General features: G+C 48.1%; 1 protein-coding gene across 1 annotated transcript in view; it reads right to left on the reverse strand.

Annotated features, from left to right (window-relative positions):
- Positions 1–637: 637 nt before the first annotated feature.
- Positions 638–22,238, reverse strand: part of LOC137522950 (phospholipase A2 inhibitor and Ly6/PLAUR domain-containing protein-like) — a 71,688-nt gene continuing 50,087 nt past the window's right edge. The window contains exons 4-5 of the mRNA XM_068243108.1: positions 14,449–14,583; positions 638–648 (exon numbers count right to left, since the gene is read on the reverse strand). Of these exons, the coding sequence (XP_068099209.1) occupies positions 638–648; positions 14,449–14,583 (146 nt within the window). The remainder of the gene's footprint in view (positions 649–14,448; positions 14,584–22,238) is intronic.

Genomic DNA, 22,238 nt, shown 5'->3' on the forward strand with positions numbered 1-22,238 from the left:
TGTAATTAGGTTATTTAGTGGGTGCATGGCCTAAGCTATAGAATATGCTTGTCGGAAAAGGTGAGTTTTGAGAGAGCGTTTAATGATTTCAAAGGTGGGAGAGTGGCGGATGTGCTGTGGAAGGGCATTCCAGAGGAGGGGTGAGGCACGTGAGAAGTCTTGTACACGTGAATGTGAGGAGGTAATTGTTGAAGAGGATAGAAGAAGCTCGTGTGCACAGATCTGAGATTGCGTTTGGGTTGGTATCTGGAGATTAGTGAGGAGATGTGCAGGGGAGAGAGATTGTGGAGAGCTTTGTAGGTTAGGGTTAAGAGTTTGAGCTGAATCCTCTCATTAATTGGTAGCCAGTGAAGAGCTTGACAGAGAGGAGCAGCAGAGGAAGAGTGAGAGGAGAGATGAATGAGTCAAGCAGCAGAGTTCAGTACAGAATTGAGCGGTGCTAGTCAGTTAGTTGGAGTCCACCAAGCAATATATTGCAATAGTCCAATCGAGATATAATAAGAGCATGTACTGACATTTTGGTTGTGTCTACAAGCTAAAAAATGAGTACAGGTAGTAGCCAGTGTCCAGCATAAGCTTGCTGATGATAGCAACCCAGAGCCTGGAGAGGCCCGAACTCTGTTCATAAGTGGCGTTACTAGAGACTGCCTGTGTGAGAAAGGTATATAGACACAGAGACATTGTGTTAAGAATACAGTTGCTTATGCAGAAGAAAGCTGCTGATATAAAGTGAGAAAAGTTCCTGTTGATTATAAGAAGTTAATTGAAAAGTCAGGCCTTGCTGTCACTGAGAGACATTAATAGCCTCCATAAAGTACCCTGCTGAGCTGACACAGTCCCCGCTTGCATAAAGTCCTGCTATATATATATGGAGACATTATTCCTGTCAAGTCCATTTCAAGTTAAGGGTTACACTTCATATGTTCTACAGTCAATGTGTTCTGCATGATTACAAAGAGTTTGATATTTAAAGAGAACCTGTCAGCATTACAAAGTTAGTGGAGGAGGAGGAGTTACATTGCATCTTGTGATATTAAAGTGTGCTGCAGGAGAAACCAGGTGATGCCTGATCAAGAAACAGAGTTAACTTACTTGGATTACACGTTTTGCAACAACTCTAATTTGGAGCTTATTAAGCCTTAAAGTCAAAGTGCACTTAGGGAGAGTTCTATTGTAGGAGGGTGGTGTTGATGGTATAGAGGGGTGCATTGGTCACTTCATATTTTGTTTTATTTGTTGTTATTTGCTCTAATACTTTTTGTTTATTTCGATTTATATTTTATTTTGTTTGTTATTTTGGGAGGCCCAATCCAAAGGGGAGGTATTAAGAGTAAAGTGTGTTAAGTGCTACAAATACAGTATTAAGAGTCTCAACTACTTTTGAACAAGGTGAATATCCTATTTGGAGTAACCAACAAACTGTTAACTGTTCAGTACTATATTGCGAACTGTCACGAGTGTCCCCCAAGGTTTTACTGAGCAATATAGCTTGGACTTGTGTAACGGTTGTGGAACTTTCTCCGTGATCAGCGCACAACGCGTGCGCTGACACGGCGGAAATCCTCCACAAGCGTATATTTGCAGGCACCCAGCAAAAAGGTGCTACGCACCTGTAGAGGGAAATTCCTGTCGGCAGATGGCGTTGGGGAGTGCACAGGAACCAATCCTCTGTACCTCCACAAGTGCCAGACAGGAATTGTACGAAGCGCAGAACGCAATCGCAAGAGAGGCGATTGCGAATGAGATTGAGCAAAGGGATAGGTTGTATGTGTGTGCGCCAATCCAGTCGCCACCGCGCGACCACGCACACACAACAGCAGATACGAAATAGGAACGCGATCGCGAGAGGTGCGATCGCCAGACGTGACACAAGGCAGATCAGAATAGAATACGAGGGTAGCAAAGGCACAGCAAATACAATAAGGAGATACGGAAAATAACAACGCTAGCTAACCGCGAACACCGCACTCATTCGCAACAGTGCACGCGGTTATGCGCGATCTCCTCGTGATAAGCACAATAGAGACAAGCACGCCTAACTAACCATTAACAGACAAACATGAAACAGAGGACGCGAGCGCTTGCTTAACGGTTACCTCACCGAGCCTGCAGCAAGCGTAGCGGACAAGACAGACACACGAAAACAGGGACAAACGAGAGATAGGATCCACAGCACTAGCGAAAAGTGGCTAGCGTGATCCAGGTACAGAGTAGCAGAACAGAAGGATCCCCAGCGCTAGCAAAAAGTAGCTAGCGCGATCCCAGGAGACAGAACAGAAGGATCCCCAGCGCTAGCGAAAAGTAGCTAGCGCGATCCCAGGAAACAGAACAGAAGAGATAGCTGGTAGCAACCGCTGCACCAGCTATACTCCAAGAACAGAGATCAGAACCATTTCCTGTCGACCACCATAGGGGCAGGACAATGGCAACAGGCAAGACAAGACAGAACAGGCAATACGGATAATACAACCTGACTGGGCTAGAAGGGGAGCATAAAGCAACCCCCAGGAATTAACTATACTAGATAGCAATGGCTGACACTCCAGCAGTGTCCATCAGGAACAGACCATGGAAGGGAAATGTCCAGCAAAGCATTCTGGGAACCATAAAGCTCTTATAGTGCCAGTCATCAAAGAAGGCAGGTAGGGGATTTGCATAACGAATGTATGCAAATTCCCCAGCAAGAGAACAGACCAGAAACTTGCAATGGAAAGACAGGTCTCTGTTCCAGAGACCTGCAGCCCACAGACTAGAGGAATGGACAAACAGCTGTCTGCCTGTGCAGCCAGCTGAGCGGATCATCACAAATTGGTTGCAAGGGACTGAGAAATGATTAGGTACTGGACTCAATTGCTCAGTAGACCAACCCCTTTTCCCAGCCCACGCCCAACAACGGTACTGTGATCTGTATATAGTGGTTGATTGTTGTACAAGAAGACCTTTTGTAGCTCAATATATTTTTTATGTAACTAACCTTTTATTCCGCAGCTTTTACCGGCTGTGAAGACTAGAGTATTGTGCATTTTGACCTTTGATGTGCAAGGGAAGTGTATTGAGACATTGACGTGTTTTTGGTTGATTGCAACTACTGTGACCACCGTTGGGTTACAAATAAATCTTTGATAATTTCATCTGTCAGTGTCTGGGGGATTCCACTCAGCCGGAACATGTTACTAATGGATAAAACGGGTTACATCATTTTGGCATAGTAGGCAGGATGGAGGAAGAGCTACAGCAGGAAGGTCAAGATACCACTCCAGGAACCAGCACACAAGCCGCAGGGGAAAGTCATTGTCTGGTGGATTCCACTCAGCCAGAGCCTGGTGCTAACGGATAAAATGAGTTACACTGGTAATATTGCTAGGCACAGACAGCGAATAGCAGTATTACCACCGTCAGCAGTGTCCCAGCTGTTATGCAGTTAGTGCGACCCAAGGTACAAGCATCACTATGGTTGGTAGTTATCGCATTAGTAGTATGGTAGTTACCTGTGTGAATCATGGACTGTGGGCAGGGCCGGATTTACACTTCAGGAGCTTGTAGGCACAGAGATTCTAGTGCTATAATTAACTCTGCCCATAACACAGGCCACACCCCCAATATCAGCCCTTATTTTCTTATAAAACATAAATAACTAAATGTACATGAACCTAGCAGTGGTATAAATCAAAGAGTGGGCCTGCTCAGCAAAATCTTGGACAAGGCCCCCTGTCCTGTACTTTAATAATAATAAAAAATCTAATAATTATATAATATGGCCCTACTTACCATACAAAATAAACTACACACAATCGGAGGAGGGGCTACACATGATTGGAGGCTACACATAACTCTCCACCTTAGAAAGTCACCACCTTACATTGTCTCAAGCCCACTCCCCACCACGATGAGAGGAGCAGGCGGCAAAAGTCAGTGTGTGTGGCCAGAGTGGGTGCGGTGCAGGGAGGATGCAATACCCACGCTGCCCACCACTCTACCCTCACTTTCACAGATGGCACTGATTAAGCCTTGGATTTCCACCCCTAACTACATGCGGCTGCCAGACTGGAACCGAGTGGCAAGTGACATGACCCTCCAACTGAGAGAGGGGACATTGAGGATGGGCTCCACAAAAGGTGCCTATAGGCATGGGTCTACAGTGCCTTATGATTAATCCGGCCCTGACTGTGGGTCATGCTAATTTTGTAACGTGCTGTACACTGCTGACGGTAGTTATGCTATTATTGCTGTGTGCTACTTGCGCACACGGCAGTATTGTCAGCAGTTAGTGCATGGTAAACAATGGAATAATGACTATTTAAAGACATGCATGTTATAGGCCAGCGATGGCAAACCTATGGCACGCGCTGCTGCGCTATAAACTGCATGAACTGCCCGCAGTGTATACTAGACGCCGCGCCAGTTCATAGCCCGCAGCCCCACTCCAGCCTCTATAGTCTCCCGGGAGGCAGAGCAGGGCTACGGGAAGATGGCGTCTAAAGCCCTGTACTGGAGACTATTTGTGTCTCCAGTACAGGGCTTCGGGCGCCATCTTCCCGTAGCCCTGCTATTGCATTCAGCACGGGAGACATGCAGGAGGATCGTCCGGGGGAGCTGCGCGCCAGAGGCCGGCCGGGAGAGGAGACTTCTGTCAGGCGAGTAAATTCCTTTTTTGCAGGTGAAATGTTGCCCACATCGTGTTATTTTCTGGTGAAATGTGGCCCACTGCATTTATTTTCTGCTGAAATGTGGCCCACTGCATTTATTTTCTGGTGAAATGTTGCCCACATCGTGTTATTTTCTGCTGAAATGTGAGCCACTGCGTGTATTTTCTGGTGAAATGTGGTCTACTGTGTTTATTTTCTGGTGAAATGTTGCTCACTGCGTTTATTTTCTGGTGAAATGTGGCCCACTGCGTTTGTTTTCTGGTGAAATGTGGCCCACTGCGTTTATTTTCTGGTGAAATGTTGCCCACTGCGTTTATTTTCTGGTGAAATGTTGCCCACTGCATTTATTTTCTGCTGAAATGTGGCCCACTGCATTTATTTTCTACTGAAATTTGTCCCACTGTGTTTATTTTCTGCTGAAATCTGGCCCACTGCGTTTATTTTCTGGTGAAATGTGTCCCACTGCGTTTATTTTCTGGTGAAATGTTGCCCACTACGTTTATTTTCTGCTGAAATGTGGCCCACTGCGTTTATTTTCTGGTGAAATGTGGCCCACCGAGTTTATTTTCTGCTGAAATGTGGCCCACTGCGTTTATTTTCTACTGAAATGTGGCCCACTGCGTTTATTTTCTGCTGAAATGTGGCCCACTGCGTTTATTTTCTGCTGAAATGTGGCCCACTGCGTTTATTTCTGTTGAAATGTGGCCCACTGAGTTTATTTTCTGCTGAAATGTGGCCCACTGCGTTTATTTTCTGCTGAAATGTGGCCCACTGCGTTTATTTTCTGCTGAAATGTGGCCCACTGCGTTTATTTTCTGCTGAAATGTGACCCACTGCATTATTTCCTGGTGAAATGTTGCCCACTGTGTTTATTTTCTGGTGAAATGTGGCCCACATTGCGTTATTTTCTGCTGAAATGTTGCCCACTGCGTTTATTTTCTGCTGAAATGTTGCCCACATTCCGTTTATTTTCTGGTGTCTGGTGTAACTGTTGCTGCATTTATTATTTAATGGTCATAGTTGGCTATATTTGCTGCTTTGGGGTTACGGCAGGAATACTAATAAATAGCATCACACAGTTTATGCACACCCATGATGCGAATCCTCGTTTCCCCACATCATGGCGGAAACACTGCTTTCTTATGCCTCGCTGTTACATCATTATGTTAGCCCCGCCCATACAATGTAATGGCCACACCCATCCCCCCCCCACACACACACACACCCCATAGGCACTCAGTGATAAATAGGTTGATGCTGGGTCGCAGTTTTGGCACTCGGCCTCTGAAAGGTTCGCCATCACTGTTATAGGCAGATGACTGCTTTAATATTGCGTGCCATATTACTGCAAAAATGAAGGGGGTGGGGGAGAAAAAGAAAGAAAAAAGATGTATTTATTTTTCTCAGCTGACAAAGCAAAATAAAGACTCGTGTTTTGCTATGGATTTGCATTTCCTATCAGACACTGCAGAGGATTAACTTAAGAAGCAATAACAGGAAAACCACAGCCGGGGAGGAGAAACCGCTCTGAAGACTCTGGTTTCCACCCGTGCAGGTAAACTGAGCGACTACCGGATACCCAAAATCGGTGAAATTCAAAACTCCGTAATCACAGATGCTTTTTGTGCTGCAGCCACGCAAAGTTGATGCCGAAATTGCTCCTGTTAGGAAAGAAATGCATAACATTAAAAAAAAAAAAAAAAAAAAAAAAAAAAAACATTAGCTTAGGTGAGGTTCTATCCCACAGTGTTCCAGTTCATTATTTTTTTTTCATGTTTATCAGGTTTTGTTGTTTTTTTTTTTTCTTGTTTTTTTAATCACATTTTGCATATATTGTCAATCACGGTATGGCTAATTATACTGCACATATTCAGTTACAGTGGCTTGCAAAAGTATTCGACCCCCTTGAAGTTTTCCACATTTTGTCACATTACTGCCACAAACATGAATTAATTTTATTGGAATTCCATGTGAAAGACCAATACAAAGTGGTGTACACGTGAGAAGTGGAACGAAAATCATATGTGATTCCAAACATTTTTTACAAATGAATAACTGCAAAGTGGCGTGTGCGTAATTATTCAGCCCCCTTTGGTCTAAGTGCAGTCAGTTGCCCATAGACATTGCCTGATGAGTGCTAATGACTAAATAGAGTGCACCTGTGTGTAATCTAATGTCAGTACAAATACAGCTGCTCTGTGACAGCCTCAGAGGTTGACTAAGTGAATATTGGGAGCAACAACACCATGAAGTCCAAAGAACACACCAGACAGGTCAGGGATAAAGTTATTGAGAAGTTTAAAGCAGGCTTAGGCTACAAAAAGATTTCCAAAGCCTTGAACATTCCAAGGAGCACTGTTCAAGCGATCATTCAGAAATGGAAGGAGTATGGCACAACTGTAAACCTACCAAGACAAGGCCGTCCACCTACACTCACAGGCCGAACAAGGAGAGTGCTGATCAGAAATGCAGTCAAGAGGCCCATGGTGACTCTGGATGAGCTGCAGAGACCTACAGCTCAGGTGGGGGAATCTGTCCATGGGACAACTATTAGTCGTGCACTGTACAAAGTTGGCCTTTATAGAAGAGTGGCAAGAAGAAAGCCATTGTTAACAGAAAAGCATAAGAAGTCCCGTTTGCAGTTTGCCACAAGCCATGTGGGGGACACAGCAAACATGTGGAAGAAGGTGCTCTGGTCAGATGAGACCAAAATGGAACTTTTTGGTCAAAATGCAAAACGATATGTGTGGCTGAAAATTAACACTGCACATCACTAAGAACACACCATCCCCACTGTCAAATATGGTGGTGGCAGCATCATGCTCTGGGGGTGCTTCTCTTCAGCATGGACAGTGAAGCTGGTCAGAGTTGATGGGAAGATGGATGGAGCCAAATACAGGGCAATCTTGGAAGAAAACCTCTTGGAGACTGCAAAAGACTTGAGACTGGGGCTGCCACACGCTATCGCTGCCATTCTGTCTGTGGCCGTCACACGCTGTGGCTGCCATGCTGTCTGTGGCTACCGCATACTGTGGCTGTCTGTGGCTGCACTGTTTTTAGCCGTCATGCTGTTTGTGGGTGCTGCGCTGTCTTTGCTGCTCTGTCTTTTGGCCATGCGGCTATTGGCACCGCTGAGGCCACACTGTTGCTGCCTGTGGCCGCGGTGCTGTCTGTAGCTGCACTGTCTGGGGTAGCAATCACAATCTAACTCAAACTCACAATCTAATCCCTACCATAGTCATAGGGCTCAATTCACAAAGCGGTGATAACTCAGTTATCACGCCTAAAAGACTTTAGGCGTGATAACCTTTGCACCAGAAAAGTTATCACCGCTTTGTGCTCTAACTCGTCCCATAGGGCTTAATGGGCACTTCGCGCGAAGCACGGTGCGCTGCGCACGTAGCGCACCGCGCTACACGTGCAAAACTTTGCGCGCGGGAGTTCGCGAGAAATCCTTCAGATCACGCCTAAACTAAGTTTAGGCGTGATAAAGGGCTTTTCACAGGCGTGCAAAGTGTTTGCACCGCTTTGTGAATCAGGCCCATAGTCTAATGTCCTACTACATAATTTGCATTTATATAGCAATTAGATCTTCTGCAGTACTTTACAGAGCTCAGAATCATGAGGTGCATGAGCCCCAAGCTAAAATTTCTCTGGTTGGCCCCCAGTGTCCCAGTCCGACCCTGGATGACATCATCCACATTCCTCTCACCTCAGGTTCTCTAGAAGCTTTGTACACAAGTTATATGATTCTTGGGCAAGGCAGCTGGACATGGCCACCTCTGGCTGCTAAGTATCTAGCATGGATATAATGGCACCCAACCTCACCAATGCATTGTCAAAAGGAAGAGTTGGAAATGTCAATATTCAGCTCTGTAGAAATTCTGATTACCGCAAATATTGAATACTGATTTCTGCAGAAAGGTGGGTTTTTTTTGTTTGTTTTTTGCTATTTTTGTTAATGAAGTTATGGAATTTTTAAAAAAATGTTTTTTACAGAATATGCTAATTTTTTTTCGTATATACACTATTTTGCTGACTTCCTTGATACACTACTGAATTCCCCGATTGGCCAAATAATTCCCAAAGCATTGGACCAAAGGCTGCAGAATTTTTCTTTGGTAATTCGAATACCACAGAAATTTTAGACCAATCACAAGACTTAGTAAAACTCGGTAGTATCCAAGCCTTGTGATTGGACTAACATGTTGGTGGTATTCTGACTTCTGAGGTAAACCTCTGCATTCTCTCATTGGTCTTATACTAGTATTTCCAAATTCCAAGTGTTGTGATTGGCCTAAAATTGGACATTTTAGGCCAACCACAGGACTTGGAAATACCTGGTAGTATTGGACCAATCAGAAAATTTGGAGGTTTACCTCAGAAATTGCAATACCAAGGAAAGTCTTGTGTTTGGCCTAACATTTCTGCAGAATTCCAATTTCCACAGAAAAAGTATGTGGCCTGTGACTGTTGAAATTCTTCAGAGAAACACCCTGTGCTGAGAATTTAGCATGTGTACAGCGGTCCCCAATGTCTTAGCAAGCCATCCACCGGGTAGATTGAGTTGGCCAATCTCTAGCCAAGAGCATTGTTTTCCCCACTCACCTGCCACGTGACATCCCTTGAGTGCTTTTCCCTCCTCCCGCTCCCCTGCATAGCAACAGAACATGTTGCTATAGAGACCTGTCTGTACAGTGTTGGCCCTGCACTGTTGCCTGAGAGATCGAGTAACAATCCCTCGCTGGTGACATTTCTCATTCTTGTGTACCTGGCTTAATTTTTTTTCAGGCTGAGACATTCCTTGTTCAAAGAAAAACAACCAACTGTTAACCTCCTAAATGGTAACCCCGAGTCAGACTCGGGGTGGAAATACGCAGCTCAGATCGCTAATCCCGTGCTTGAGTGAGTTACATGCAGGAGCTGCTGGAGATCTCTCTGTGGTAAGATTTTGTTTTGTTTTTTTTTCTTATTTTTAGGGTCTAAAAGTTTGTAAATAAATTGCACGGCTTTTAAACCCTAAATCTGGAAATAATCATAACGCCAGGGAGGTTAATCAGCTGTGGGAAATAAGAAGAAAAATATTGTAGTAAACATGACTGGTTATCCAGGATGCAGTTACTGTAGGACGCAGTTACTCCAGGGTGCAATTAATGACACATTTATTTGAAGTATGAACAAAGTACAGGCTTTCTTTGGACACCGGTTTAACCTCTTGAGGACTGCAGTGCTGAACCCCCCTAGTGACCAGGCCATTTTTAGTAAAATAGGCCACTGCAGCTTTAAGGCCAAGCTGCAGGGCCACACAACACAGCACACAAGTGATTCCCCCCTCCCCCCTTTTCTCCCCACCAACAGAGCTCTCTGTTGGTGGGTTCTGATCGCCCCCCAGTTGTTTATTTTTTCTTTAATAAATAGTTATGTGTGTGTTTTTGTATGATTTTTTAATATTTTCCTCTTTTTTTTTCAACAAACCCCTCCCACCCCTCAGCCAGCCAATACTGTCGATCGGCTGTCATAGGCTCCTGCCTGTCACACGGCTGTCCCCAGTACAGCGCTGCTGCCGATCGCATCGCTCACGGCTGTCCCCAGTACAGCGCTGCTGCCGATCGCATTGCTGTACATATATATACACGGCGATCATCCCATCTAACAGTCTCCCGAGCGGCGGTTGCCACTCAGAGACTGAAGGCGGGGCAGAGCTCCGCCCCCCAAGCAGGAGATGCGCACGCAGCCTGCGCATGATCTCCTGCATTAGCTGGCCCCAAGACTTTACGCCGATCGGCGTTATGCGGTCCTGGGGCTGCCGCCGCGGCCACACCCATTGGTGTGACGCTGTCGGCAGGAGGTTAAAGGATACCCGAAGTGACATGTGACATGGTGAGATAGACATGTGTTTGTACAGTGACTAGCACACAAATAACAATGCTGTGTTCCTTTTTTTTCTTTCTCTGCCTGAAAGAGTTAAATATCAGGTATGTAAGTGGCTGACTCAGTCCTGACTCAGACAGGAAGTGACCCTCACTGATAAGAAATTCCCCTTTTTATCTCTTTCTTGCTCCCAGAAGCCATCTTTTGCTAGGAAAGTGTTTTTGTAACGATTGGTGTCAGCACACAGAGAGTATCTGATTATTGATGATCTGAAGTATCACCAACAATACAGATGTATACCTGATTATGGATGATCTGCAGAATCACCAATAATACAAGTATGACTAACCTCTGGACACCCAATGAGTATAAGTGCTTGGTGCAACTGAGAGGCTATCTCCCGTGGAGCGAGAGACACAGATGCTACTGCTGCCAGTGACCACCTGAGAGGCAGGTGGCCCTTGACTGTGCAGAGACTATCTCTTTAAGCGGAGGAGATAGAAATATACTTGCAGCCAGTGATTCCCTGATGGATTGGAATCAGACTGTACTGCAGTCAGTGGACTCCTATGAGGTAGAGGCCACTGGCTGAACTGCAGGAAGGACTCTCTGAGGAGCAGGAGGTCCATGCAGTTAACTGACACCTGGTGGATTAGTGTCACGGGTAGTACAGACAGACTGATCACTCGAGGGAAGAGTGACAGTTAGAAGGGTCAGACAGGCCAGGTCGGCAACACACGAGCAGATAAGGTACAGTGACAGAAAGCATGAGAGAGGTCAACAAAGCCAGAGGTCATAACATATATCAAGCACAATCCTAGTTTGAGGTGTGAGGTCCTTGGTCTCGACACCCGGAAACTAGTCTAAAGAATAACACAGTCTCCTATGCTTGGGTGTGAGGTCCTTGGTCTCAACACCCTGGAACTGGTCTAAAGTATAACACAGTAATGACACAGTAATCCTATGCTTGGATGTGAGGTCCTTGGTCTCAACACCCTGGAACTGGTCTAAAGTATAACACAGTAATAGCACAGTAACCCTATGCTTGGGTGTGAGGTCCTTGGTCTCAACACCCTGGAACTGATCTAAAGTATAACACAAAGATGACAAAGTAAACATTAAGAGCGGAATCTGGCTAAGTGTGAATTCCCAGGTCCAACTGGTTCTAACACACTGTAGGATCTGACTGAGGTCTGAGTGCTCACACATAAGTATTCGCAACGGCAGACAACCAGCAACTGACAAGCAAGATCTATATATACTACGGCGCTCCACAGCGCCGCCCCCAGCCGCTCAGCCAATCAGGAGTTCCACTGGGCTCCGATCAGCTGATACCTCTCCTGCTGGCATAAAGGTCCTGTCTTCTGGCGCGCGCGTGCGTAGCTCTCCATCTGTGTGCACTAGAAGGCCCAGGCAAACCAGACACATGTTGCTGTGCAGAAACCGCCGGTCTGAACGCGGAGACAGCCGCCCCGCCGTCAGGCGGCATCTCTGCTATTCATTACAGTTTTATAGTTGGAATTTCTTATAAGTGAAGTTCATGCTGTAGTCACTTCCTGTCTGAGTCAGGACTGAGTCAGCCACTTACATACCTGATATTTAACTCTTTCAGGCAGAGAAAGGAAAAAAGGAACACAGCATAGTTATTTGTGTGCTAGGCACTGTACATACACATGTCTATCTCATCGTGTCACTGTAACGATTGTGGAATTATTTCCGTGGTCAGCGCACAGGATGCGCGCTGACACTGCGGAAACCCTCTACAAGCGTATAATCTGAGAGAACCCAGCTGCGGTGCAATGCACCTGTAGAGGGGAATTCCTGCCGGCAGATGGAGCTGTGGAGAACAGAGGAACAACCCCTCTGTACTGCCACAGATGCCAGATAGGAATTGTATGAGGGGAAGCAATGCAGAGCAAGATAGCCCTTAAAGAGAGAGAGCACGGAGACAGAATGTATGTGTGTCCACCAATCTAGTCGCCACCCAGTGACGGTGAACACACAACAGTGAAGACCAAGTGGGAAAGCAATCGCAAGAGATAGAGATTGCTAACAGCGACACAAGAGTGAATAAGCACAGAGATGGAATGTATGTATGTCCACCAATCTAGTCGCCACCCAGCGACGGCGAACACACAACAGCGGAAACCAAGTGAGAACGCAATCGCAAGAGATGACGATTGCTAACAGCGACACAAGACTGAATAAGCACAGAGATAGAATGTATGCGTGTCCCCCAATCTAGTCACCACCCAGCGACGGGGAACACACAACAACGGAAACGAAGTGGGAACGCAAACACAAGAGTGGCGATTGCCAATAGTGACACAAGACCGAATAAGACAGAGCAGAAGTGTAGCAAGAAAGACACAGCAATAAACAATGATCAGAACATCAAGGAAAATAACAAACGCTAGCTAAACGCGAACACCGCACTCATTCGCAACAGCGAACAAGTTTAAGACACGATCACCGCGCGTTAGGCGCCCAGTGATAAGCATGCCACCCTAACTAACCAACGAACACAAACACAAAATAGAGAACGCGAACGCTTGCTAAACGGTTACCTCACCGAGCCTACAGCAAGCGTCCGTACCAGACAAGACAGACAGATGGGGCTACCAGTAGCAACTGCTGCTCTGGCTAGCACCCCTAAGGCAGAATATAGAAGGAACCACCGCTGCTACCGCTAGAGCGGATGCAATCCAGACAGACAAACAGATGGGGCTACCAGTAGCAACCGCTGCTCTGGTTAGCACCCCTAAGGCAAAATATATAAGGAAGCACTGCCACCACCACTAGGGCGAATGCAATCCAGACAGATGGAGCAGCCAGTAGCAACCGCAGCTCTGGCCTACACTCCCGATTTCCTGTCGACCGCCGCTGGTGACAAGACAATCGAGGCAGAGAAACAGAACAAGGCAATACAGATAATACAACCTGACTGCACTAGAAGGGATGCCTAGTGCAGTCCCAAGGAATTACTCTAAGATAATCTTTAGCAAACGATAGCAAAGGCTGACACTCCAGGTGTTAGCAGGAACAAATCATCATGACTAGCAAGGAATTCTGGGAGCACAAAGTATTTATACTGCAAACCATCAAAGGAGGCAGCTAGACAATTTGCATGACAAGTTTATGCAAATTCCTCAGTAGCAGAGCAAGTCTGAAACTTGCAAAGTGAAGACATGTCTCTTTTCCAGAGACCTGCAGCCCTCAGACTTAAAGAGACTCTGAAGCGAGAATAAATCTCGCTTCAGACCTCATGTGTGCCCCTGCTAAAATGCCGCTATTGCGCGGCTAAACGGGGGTCCCTTCACCCCCCCCCCCCCCCCCCGCATACCTTGGTTGCAAACTTGGTCGTGATTTATTTCTTCCTGGAGGCAGGGCTAACAGCTGCAGCTCTGCCTCCAGTCGCGTCTATCAGCGGCGCATCGCCGCCTCTCCCCCGCCCCTCTCAGTGAAGAAAGACTGAGAGGGGAGGGGGAGAGGCGGAGATACGCGCTGACAGACGCGCGTGGGGCAGGGCTGCGGCGGTTAGCCCTGCCCCAATGCGGAAGCGCTCCCCGGCTGTACGGAGGGGATTTGGGGGTGAAGGGACCCCCGTTAAGCCGCGCGATAGCGGCGTTTTAGCAGGAGCACACATGCCCCTGCTATCTATGAGGTCTGAAGCGAGATTCATTCTCGCTTCAGACTCTCTTTAAGGAATGATCAAACAGCTGTCTGCCTGCACAGACAGCTGAGCGGATCATTACAGTCACATGCCGCTTTGGGTATCCTTTAATAGACTTACTGAGCTGGGGAGAGGAACTACTATAGATGATGAGAAATGTAGAATTTGGAAGTGTATGTGTAATATAATAGTCCTAAACAGAAAAAGAAACACTTGGAAGCATACATTGCTTAAAAAAAAAAAAAAAGACAAAATTACCTGTCAAACTTCCATTCAAGAGAACACATTGGTTTTCATTCCCCAAGCATTGCATGGAGCTTGCATTGCAGGAAGTGGAGCTAGGGACACAGAATGGGCATGTCAACCCATTGGCCACTGAGTTATCTGCTGGCACTGAGAGAAAAGGTAACATGTCATAACATAGAAATACTGGGCATCTACTTTTTCAAAATCAATATATTTCTGATGATGGAGGCTACACCCTAAAAATGATTCTCCAATGACTGACCAGCAGGGATGATCATCCGGATTTCGGGTATCTGGGTAACTCGGGTATCCGACCATTTTTACCCTATCCGGCCAGATCCCAGATACAGTAGATGGGCAGATATCCGGATAGCTATCTGCAGATATTTTCAGATAGTTTCACCACCGACGCGGATATCCGCGGATTTCTCCCAGATATCCGAACCCGGATTACCCGGATTCCAGGTTCACTAGGTGGTGGTGGTGGTATGTTTTTAGCTGCTAAAACGGGATAAGGAGCCTTGAAAAGATAATTTCCGGTTTTCAATTTGGGTATCCGAATCCGGCCGGATACTAAGGTCGGGTACCCGAATTCAGTTCGGGTATAAAAATGTCAAATTTGGATATCCGATCCGGATCGGATATCTGGATACCCGGATCCGGATCAATTCAGGTATTAAAAAGTACTACCCGAGCATCCCTGCTGACCAGTTTTATGGTCTTCATGTAGCCCATAATGCCAGTTGAAGCTAGTTCATCACACGACATGAACACTGGGGCTGCATTCTACCCTCCCTTACCACGGCCGCCTTCTGAGCCAGGGGCCATTTCCTCTAGGATAGTCCCCGGCCCCCTCACCTCCATCATAGATCTCAGTTTAGCGCAACCTACAGCGCTGATCAGCAGCACTACGGGTCGCGCTGAAATGAGGTCTATGACGGAGGCGATGGGGCCGGGGACTATCCTACAGATAGTGGCCGCTGGCTCAGAAGGTAAGAGGTGTGACGGCATGGGAGGAGGGGGGGGGGAGCAACCTGGCCATCTACTTTGTTAATCTATACTGGGGAAACTATACTGGCTACCTATACTGGGGCAACTATACTACCTATACTGGGGACAACTATACTAGCTACCTATACTGGGACAACTATACTAGCTACCTATACTGGTGGGGCAACTATACCAACTATCTACAGTATACTGGGGAAATTATACTTATTGTACTGGGACAACTATATAACCTACACTGGGGCAACTATACTAGCTATCTATACCAGGGCAACTATACTACCTATACTGGGGGGCGCAACTATACTAGCTACCTATACTGGGGCAACTATACTAACTACCTATACTGGCGGGGGGGGGGGGGGGGGGGCAACTATACTAACTATCTACAGTATACTGGGGAAATTATACTACCTGTACTGGGGCAACTATGCTAGCTACCTATACTGGGGCAACTCTACTACATATACTGGGGGCAACTATACTAACTACCTATACTGGGGACAACTATACTGACTACAGTATACTGGAGAAATTATACTACCTATACTGGGGGCAACTATACTAGCTACCTAAACTGGGGGCAACTAGTGATGCTCAAATACCCCTTTTTAAAATTCGAGTTTGGTCGAATTCGAATAGTAAATTATTCGAGGTCAGTCGAATATTCGAGTCGAATAATTTTTACTATTCGATTCGACCTCGGACTTCGAGCTCACTATTCGAGTCGGTATTCGAGCTCACTATTCGAGCTGACTATTCGAATTGGCCTTAAATAGCTTCCAACACTTGTTTTGAGGGTGAATGATGCAAGAAACATCTTTTTTTCCAAGTAACAACAGCAAGTGATTATGTGGGGATGTTCCTTTAAAAAAAAATGTGGAAAGAGAAGTTGTGTCCTTAATTTTGTTCAGTAGTGTTACTGTATATACTTGTTCTTCTTCTTCTTTATCTTTCTTCTTCTTCTTCTAGATCTTCTTCTTCTATATCTTCTTCTTCTTCTTCTATATTGTCTTCTTCTTCTTCTTCTTCTTCATCTTCTTCTTCTTCTTCTTCATCATCTTCTTCTTCTTCTTCTTCATCATCTTCTTCTTCTTCTTCATCATCTTCTTCTTCTTCTTCTTCATCATCTTCTTCTTCTTCTTCTTCTTCTTCTTCTTCTTCTTCATCATCTTCTTCTTCATCTTCTTCATCTTCTTCTTCTTCTTCATCTTCATCTTCTTCTTCTTCTTCATCTTCATCTTCTTCATCTTCTTCTTCTTCATCTTCTTCTTCTTCTTCATCTTCTTCTTCTTCTTCTTCTTCTTCATCTTCTTCTTCTTCTTCTTCTTCTTCTTCTTCTTCTTCTTCTTCTTCTTCTTCTTCTTCTTCTTCTTCTTCTTCTTCTTCTTCTTCTTCTTCTTCTTCTTCTTCTTCTTCTTCTTCTTCTTCTTCTTCATCTTCTTCATCATCTTCTTCATCTTCTTCTTTTACTTCTTCATCTTCTTCTTCTTCATCTTCTTCTTCTTCATCTTCTTCATCTTCTTCATCTTCTTCTTCTTTTTCATCTTCTTCTTCATCATCTTCTTCATCTTCTTCTTCATCTTCTTCTTCATCTTCATCTTCTCCTTCTCCTTCTTTTTCAATATCGTCTTCTTCTTCTTCACGTATTTCTCTTTTCAATTTTTTTTTACAGAAATGCAGCTATTTTTGAGCGTAACAAATAGCTGGTGGGCACACGCATGTTGGAAGCGCCATTGTATGTGCTCCCTGGCAGTGGAAACACAAAGACAGCAGGAGGTAAATTCAGCAGCAGGAGGAGGAGGATGAGTGTGTGGCAGCAGGCAGTCAATGAGGCAGGCAGCTCGCCGTGACATAATAGCCCTGGTACCTAGCGGTGATACCAGGGCTGTAAATAAACACAACAGGAGGTCCCAGACAGCGGTCGTGCAGCCCACATTGTGTCCAATACACAACTGGGACAACACAGTTTTCAACCCGGGCACCTCAGAAAAATTAAACCTTTTTTTTTTTTTTTAATGGTTTGTTTGGTTTTGGTTTTGCAACCAATATAGCTATTGTTTGACGTAATAGCTGGTGGCAGAGTGGCAGCAGAAGGTAATTCTGTGTACCCTGGCAGTGGGAAACACAGACAGACAGCAACAGCAGCAGGAGGAATGGAGGAGTAATGTGAGCAGCTATTGTTTGACGTAATAGCTGGTGGCAGAGTGGCAGCAGAAGGTAAATCATCTGTGTAGTGTACCCTGGCAGTGGGAAACACAGACAGACAGCAGCAGCAGCAGCAGGAGGAGGTGTGGAGGAGTAGTGTGAGTGTGGCAGCAGGTAGGCAGCGTGACATAATAGCCCTGGTACCTAGCGGTGATACCAGGGCTGTAAATAAACACAACAGGAGGTCCCAGACAGCGGTCGTGCAGCCCACATTGTGTCCAATACACAACTGGGACAACACAGTTTTCAACCCGGGCACCTCAGAAAAATTAAACCTTTTTTTTTTTTTTTAATGGTTTGTTTGGTTTTGGTTTTGCAACCAATATAGCTATTGTTTGACGTAATAGCTGGTGGCAGAGTGGCAGCAGAAGGTAAATCATCTGTGTAGTGTACCCTGGCAGTGGGAAACACAGACAGACAGCAGCAGCAGCAGCAGGAGGAGGTATGGAGGAGTAGTGTGAGTGTGGCAGCAGGTAGGCAGCGTGACATAATAGCCCTGGTACCTAGCGGTGATACCAGGGCTGTAAATAAACACAACAGGAGGTCCCAGACAGCGGTCGTGCAGCCCACATTGTGTCCAATACACAACTGGGACAACACAGTTTTCAACCCGGGCACCTCAGAAAAATTAAACTTTTTTTTTTTTTTTTTTATGGTTTGTTTGGTTTTGGTTTTGCAACCAATATAGCTATTGTTTGACGTAATAGCTGGTGGCAGAGTGGCAGCAGAAGAAGGTAATTCTGTGTACCCTGGCAGTGGGAAACACAGACAGACAGCAGCAGCAGGAGGAGGAATGGAGGAGTAGGCGAGCAGCTATTGTTTGACGTAATAGCTGGTGGCAGAGTGGCAGCAGAAGGTAAATCATCTGTGTACCCTGGCAGTGGGAAACACAGACAGACAGCAGCAGCAGCAGCAGGAGGAGGTATGGAGGAGCAGTGTGAGTGTGGCAGCAGGTAGGCAGCGTGACATAATAGCCCTGGTACCTAGCGGTGATACCAGGGCTGTAAATAAACACAACAGGAGGTCCCAGACAGCGGTCGTGCAGCCCACATTGTGTCCAATACACAACTGGGACAACACAGTTTTCAACCCGGGCACCTCAGAAAAATTAAACCTTTTTTTTTTTTTAATGGTTTTTTGGTTTTTGGTTTTACAACCAATATAGCTATTGTTTGACGTAATAGCTGGTGGCAGAGTGGCAGCAGAAGAAGGTAATTCTGTGTACCCTGGCAGTGGGAAACACAGACAGACAGCAGAAGGGCAGTACACAGCAGCCCACTGTAGGTGTAAAATGTGTGGCTGCAGGCGACGTAATAGTCAAAGTGAACCAGGCTGGCTTAGTGAGCAGGAGCCAGGAGGTGGTAAAGGGTGGTAAGGCACATTAACGATGGTTCCGGCAGCCAGTTCATGTCCCCCTCTCGCCGACAACAGGGGCCAGGAACTCGCCTTCCACCCACGCCTGGTTCATCTTGAGAAACGTCAGTCTGTCCACAGACTTGTGAGACAGACGTGAGCGTTTCTCGGTGACCACGCCACCAGCTGCACTGAAGCAGCGCTCGGACAGCACGCTGGAAGGGGGGCAGGACAGCACTTCCAGGGCGTACTGCGCCAGCTCGCTCCAGATCTCCATGCGCTTGACCCAATACTCCATGGGATCAACAGGGGCATCGCTGTCAAGCCCGCTGTACGACCCCATGTAGTCAGCCACCATGCGGGTCAGGCGCTGGCTGTGACCGGAGGAGGATGCTGCTGCATGCATCTCCTCTCTAGTCACTGCTGCCGGAGCCTCTACAGTCCTGTAGAGCTCGTGGCTGAGAGACAGCAGGTCTGTGGGGCGCTTGCTGCTGCTGGATGCAGGCACCTGCTGCTGCCTCTGTGCTGGCTGCTGGACAGTGGGGGTGGAAGGCTGGGGGAAGGCTTCCTCCAAGCGCTCAACAAGGGCCTGCTGCAAGCTCCTTATTTGTTGCGCTGGGTCTCCTCCTGCAGGCGGCAGGAACTGGCTCAACTTCCCCTTGAGGCGTGGGTCCAACATCATGCTGATCCAGATGTCCTCCCTCTGCTTCATCTGGATCACCCTGGGGTCCCTGCGCAGGCACGTCAGCATGTGCGCTGCCATTGGGAAGAGGCGGGCCACGTCTGCTGGCACATCGACGTCAGTGCTGTCCTCATCCTCCTCCTCTGCCGCCTCATCCTCTCTCCACCCCCGCACCAACTCAGCTGCGCTGTGCTGATCCCCCTCATCAGCAGCCAGGTCAGGGACCTCCACCAAGTCCTCCTCCTCCTCCCCCTCAGAGGTGGACTGCGCAGCTGGTTGCCGCTCCTGCTGGTCCAAGGCTGCCGCTCCCTGTTCCAGCAAAGCATCGAGGGCCCTGTTCAGCAGAGAAACCAGGGGCACCCACTCGCAGACCATAGCATGGTCCCTGCTCACCATGTTTGTGGCCTGCAGGAAGGGAGCCAGCACAAAGCACACCTGCTGCATGTGCCTCCAGTCATCATCGGGGACGATGGACGGGATGTTGCTGGTCTTGTCCCTTCTCTGAGCTGCGGAAACAGTGGCCAGGGCAAGGTACTGTTTGACAGCGTGCCTCTGTTCAACCAGACGCTCCAACATCGCCAGGGTGGAGTTCCAGCGAGTCGGAACGTCAAGGATCAGCCGATGGCGTGGCAGATCCAGCTCCTTTTGCACGTCTTCCAGGCTCGCACAGGCTGCAGCCGAGCGCCGGAAGTGACGCACAACATTCCTTGCCGTTTCCAGCAGTTCGCCCATCCCCTGGTAGGTGCGCAGGAACTTCTGCACCACCAGGTTCAGCACGTGGGCAAGACAGGGGATGTGGGTCAGGTTTCCCCTGTCTATTGCGGCAACCAGATTGGCCCCATTGTCGGCCACCACCTCTCCGACTCTGAGGCCTCTGGGGGTCAGCCAAATCCTCTCCTGCTCCTGGAGTTTGGCCAACACATGGGTTGCCGTCAGCTTGGTCTTCCCAAGGCTGACCAAGTGCAGCAGCGCTTGGCAGTGGCGGGCCTTCACGCTGCTGCTGAGGCGGGGGGTTTGGCCAGGTGTGCCGGAGGATGGCAGAGGATCGGAGGAACCTGCTGCAGTTCCCCTGACCCTGCGAGGTGGCACCACCCACTGTGTTGCTGCTGCTGCTGTGCCCGCTGCTGCTCTCCCATCCTCACCCCCTTCCACCAAGCTGACCCAGTGGACAGTGAAGGACAGGTAGCGGCCTGTCCCGAAGCGGCTGCTCCAGGAGTCCATGGTGACGTGGACCCTTTCACCAACCGCGTGCTCCAGCCCTCGCTCCACATTGGCCATCACAAAGCGGTGCAGTGCAGGAATGGCCTTGCGGGAGAAAAAGTGTCTGCTGGGGAGCTGCCAGTCTGGGGCTGCGCAAGCAAGCAGCGCACGAATGTCGCTCCCCTCCTGCACGAGCGTGTACGGCAGGAGTTGGGAGCACATGGCCCGTGCCAGCAAGCCGTTCAGCTGCCGCACGCGACGGCTGCTGGGAGGCAGAGCCCTAACCACCCCCTGGAAGGACTCGCTCAAAAGGCTCTGGCGTGGCCTTTTGCTGGCACGGGAATCAGCAGACACAGCGGAGGAGGCCACTGAGGACTGGCTGCCAGAACAGGCCTCAGTGTCGGCGGCAGGAGTTGCAGAGGGGGGAGGAGCAGTGCGTTTCCGCACTCCTGCTGGTGCTGCTGGAGGAGCAGGAGGGCGGGTGGCTGCTGTTGCTGCTGCTGCTGAAGGCTGTGCAGTGATGGGTGTGGTGCCACTGCCAGCACCAGATGCCTTCAGCCTCTGGAACTCCTGATGCTGGTGGAAATGTTTCGCAGCAAGGTGGTTGATGAGCGAGCTGGTGCAGAACTTTAAGGGGTCTGCACCTCTGCTCAACTTCCGCTGACAGTGGTTGCAAGTGGCGTACTTGCTGTACACTGTGGGCATGGTGAAAAAGCGCCAGATTGGAGACAGAAACATCCCCCTACGACATGGAAGCGCTGCTGCCTGTCTCCCTGTGGTGGTTGGGGGTGGGGCTTGGGGGGCTTGGGTGCGGCTGGTGGTGGTACTGGCAGATGCTGCTGCTGCTGCTGCTGAGCCTGAGACACCAGCAGGCTGTGGGACCTGCCTACTGCTGCTGCCAATGCTTGCAATGATGCGCCTCCTTGCAAGGCCCACAAGAGCATCCTCCTCCTCCTCCTCAGAGCTGCTGAGGACGACATCCCCTGGAGGTGGTGGCACCCAGTCTCTGTCTGTCACCGGGTCATCAACATCCTCCCCCTCCTGAAACATGTCCTGCTGGGATGAGGACCCCCCAAACTCCTCTCCTGATGCATGGATGGGCTGCTTGACTGTCGCCACAGTCTTGCTGTCCAATCCCTCATCCCCCAAAGTGCCCATCAGCATCTCCTCCTCAAGATCGCCAACAACAGCAGACAATTTACTCATGATGCCTGGGGTCAAAAGACTGCTGAATGACAGGTCGGCGAGTGACGGTGAACTGGCCTCCTCCCCAGACCCTGCTGGGCGGCTGCTGCGAACAGGGGTGGTGGTGGTGGTGGTGGTGAGGGTGGAGGCCTCAGATGCAGAGCTG

Source organism: Hyperolius riggenbachi, chromosome 6 (genome assembly GCF_040937935.1).
Source record: "Hyperolius riggenbachi isolate aHypRig1 chromosome 6, aHypRig1.pri, whole genome shotgun sequence".
In the NCBI taxonomy this organism is placed as follows: Eukaryota; Metazoa; Chordata; class Amphibia; order Anura; family Hyperoliidae; genus Hyperolius; species Hyperolius riggenbachi.